Source organism: Stegastes partitus, unplaced genomic scaffold, assembly GCF_000690725.1.
Source record: "Stegastes partitus isolate 25-593 unplaced genomic scaffold, Stegastes_partitus-1.0.2 Scaffold764, whole genome shotgun sequence".
Lineage (NCBI taxonomy): Eukaryota > Metazoa > Chordata > Actinopteri > Pomacentridae > Stegastes > Stegastes partitus.
The window spans coordinates 186431-188384 of record NW_007578495.1 but is presented as its reverse complement, the minus strand read 5'-3'; the positions used below and the strand labels follow the sequence as shown (position 1 = coordinate 188384).

Here is a 1954-nt window from a genome sequence, read left to right as displayed (position 1 = left end):
GATATGTGAAACAGACGTTAGGTTGGCATGTGGCAAATGTTGTGCTTGATTGCAATAACAAATGAAAGTAGGGTTAGAAGATATATTTTTTTAGCAAATAAAACACAACAGCATCGTGCATAAACTTCCAATTTCATATATTTGCATCGAATAAATTACAAAATTTTGTGAGCTGTAAAATAATTAGAATTGTTACTGCTTCACAGTGACAGTTTTCAGGTCACTGGGATCTAAATACAATAAATCTACTGCATCTTTTCACAGCCACAAACGTGAACTGTTACACACAAATTGTAAGTTACAATATTTTACAACTGACAAACGCATGTTTCTCAATATTAAGTTCACTTCACACATTCAGCACAACAGAAGTCAACGCAAACTAAACTGTCAATCACCTTTCAAGTGCTTTCATTGACAGTTAACAAACTCAAACACCAATTCATTGTGTATCCAAATGCCCTGTTAGCTCCAAAAATAGTTTTTATATAGACATTCAAAACCTAATATAGCATAAAACCTCTGGAAATGAGACTGCAACTTGTTACATACCACTACACGTACATCTAAAAAGGATTTTTTGAAAAATAAAAAAATAAATTTAAAAAAAGCATCATCCAAGCAGGACGTACAAGTCATATCAATGTCTGAATCATTCTGACAAACTTTTCTCCACTTTTCTTTTGACATCATGTCAAGCAACCATCTTACTCACATCACATCAACATAGTTTCATCATCAGATGTGAAATAACATGAATTAATTACTCATTAGTCTGACGCATCTCTTCCTGTTCTAGGGGGATAAACGTACATTAGGTTTCTGATAAGAAATGTCACTTCAAACTCTCACTTCTCAGTATGTATCCCCCATAAAGATGTGGCAACAGACGAGTTTATGCAGTGCAGGCTTTCATTTTTCTGTGACGTTGTACATACGAATAAACCAGTGTAATTTCTCAGTGTCATTAGCCTTCAGGCATGTTCTGTAAATAAGTCGTTACATCACGCCTCCCTATCCAAAATCCAATATGCTCACATACACAGTACAGGATTGTAAAACAGCCATCCAGAGACTACTGTACATGAAAATGTGTACTCATATCGCACTTGAAGCACATTTCAGCTTTGCAAGCTTTTATATGTTGACTTATAGAGCCAGTTTCTTTTCACAGATCCAGGCATATTGCGCTGTGCATGTGATGTCATTCCATTCTTTTTTTCCAGAACTGTAGAACTGGATGTGTACACAGTGTTCGCCTCTATCCACACCGTCAGGCTGTATTCCGTTCCAGTAGCTGAAACACACACAAATGAAAAAAGACATTTCTTAACAAAGGATACAACCCAAGAAGCATTTAACAGCTGGCAGTGTACAAGAATGTGGTTTAAGTTTAAAATGAATTATTCTGAGTTGAATGAAATAATAATGTGTGAACCTTTTGTCTAGCGGAGTCCCATCTACCCAATTCCACTTCTTTGTGTCCTCATCGTATGTCAGTCCAAGCCATTGTGAACCGGTAAATCTTGCTATAAAATTCTTACAACAAAAATCAGTAATCAATATAAATGCGACTGATATTGCATTCATCCTATTTCCCTTGACACATTTACTCACACACACACACACACACACACACATACACACACCTGTTCTTCGACAGTGTTGATAATCACCAGGTCTGCACCTCTTTTCTTACAGTCCTCTCTACTCTCATCCCAGGTTTTCCCCACAGAAGAAATATAATAGAAGCTGTGGTTGAATTGCACCCATCCTTGTTGAAGATGATCATCTGTTGTACAGAAAAGAAGACCGTTAGTTTCTCAAAAATAACAAAGACATTTACATTGACAGTTTCCATCAGGATCTTTTTGATCCAAAGACAGCTTCTCCTTACTTTAAGGGAGTACAAACAACTACACATTTTTGTTACAACTGTTTATGATCATGATTT

At 36.2% G+C, this 1954-nt stretch overlaps 1 protein-coding gene across 2 annotated transcripts in view; it reads right to left on the bottom strand.

Annotated features, from left to right (window-relative positions):
* Positions 1 to 115: 115 nt before the first annotated feature.
* Positions 116 to 1954, bottom strand: part of LOC103364648 (C-type lectin domain family 4 member F-like) — a 7883-nt gene continuing 6044 nt past the window's right edge. For both annotated transcript variants that reach the window (XM_008291819.1, XM_008291820.1), the window contains 3 exons: positions 1650 to 1792; positions 1439 to 1539; positions 116 to 1297 (listed from right to left, as the gene is read on the bottom strand). In XM_008291819.1, coding sequence (XP_008290041.1) covers positions 1150 to 1297; positions 1439 to 1539; positions 1650 to 1792 — 392 coding nt within the window. In that variant the 3' untranslated portion in view covers positions 116 to 1149. The remainder of the gene's footprint in view (positions 1298 to 1438; positions 1540 to 1649; positions 1793 to 1954) is intronic.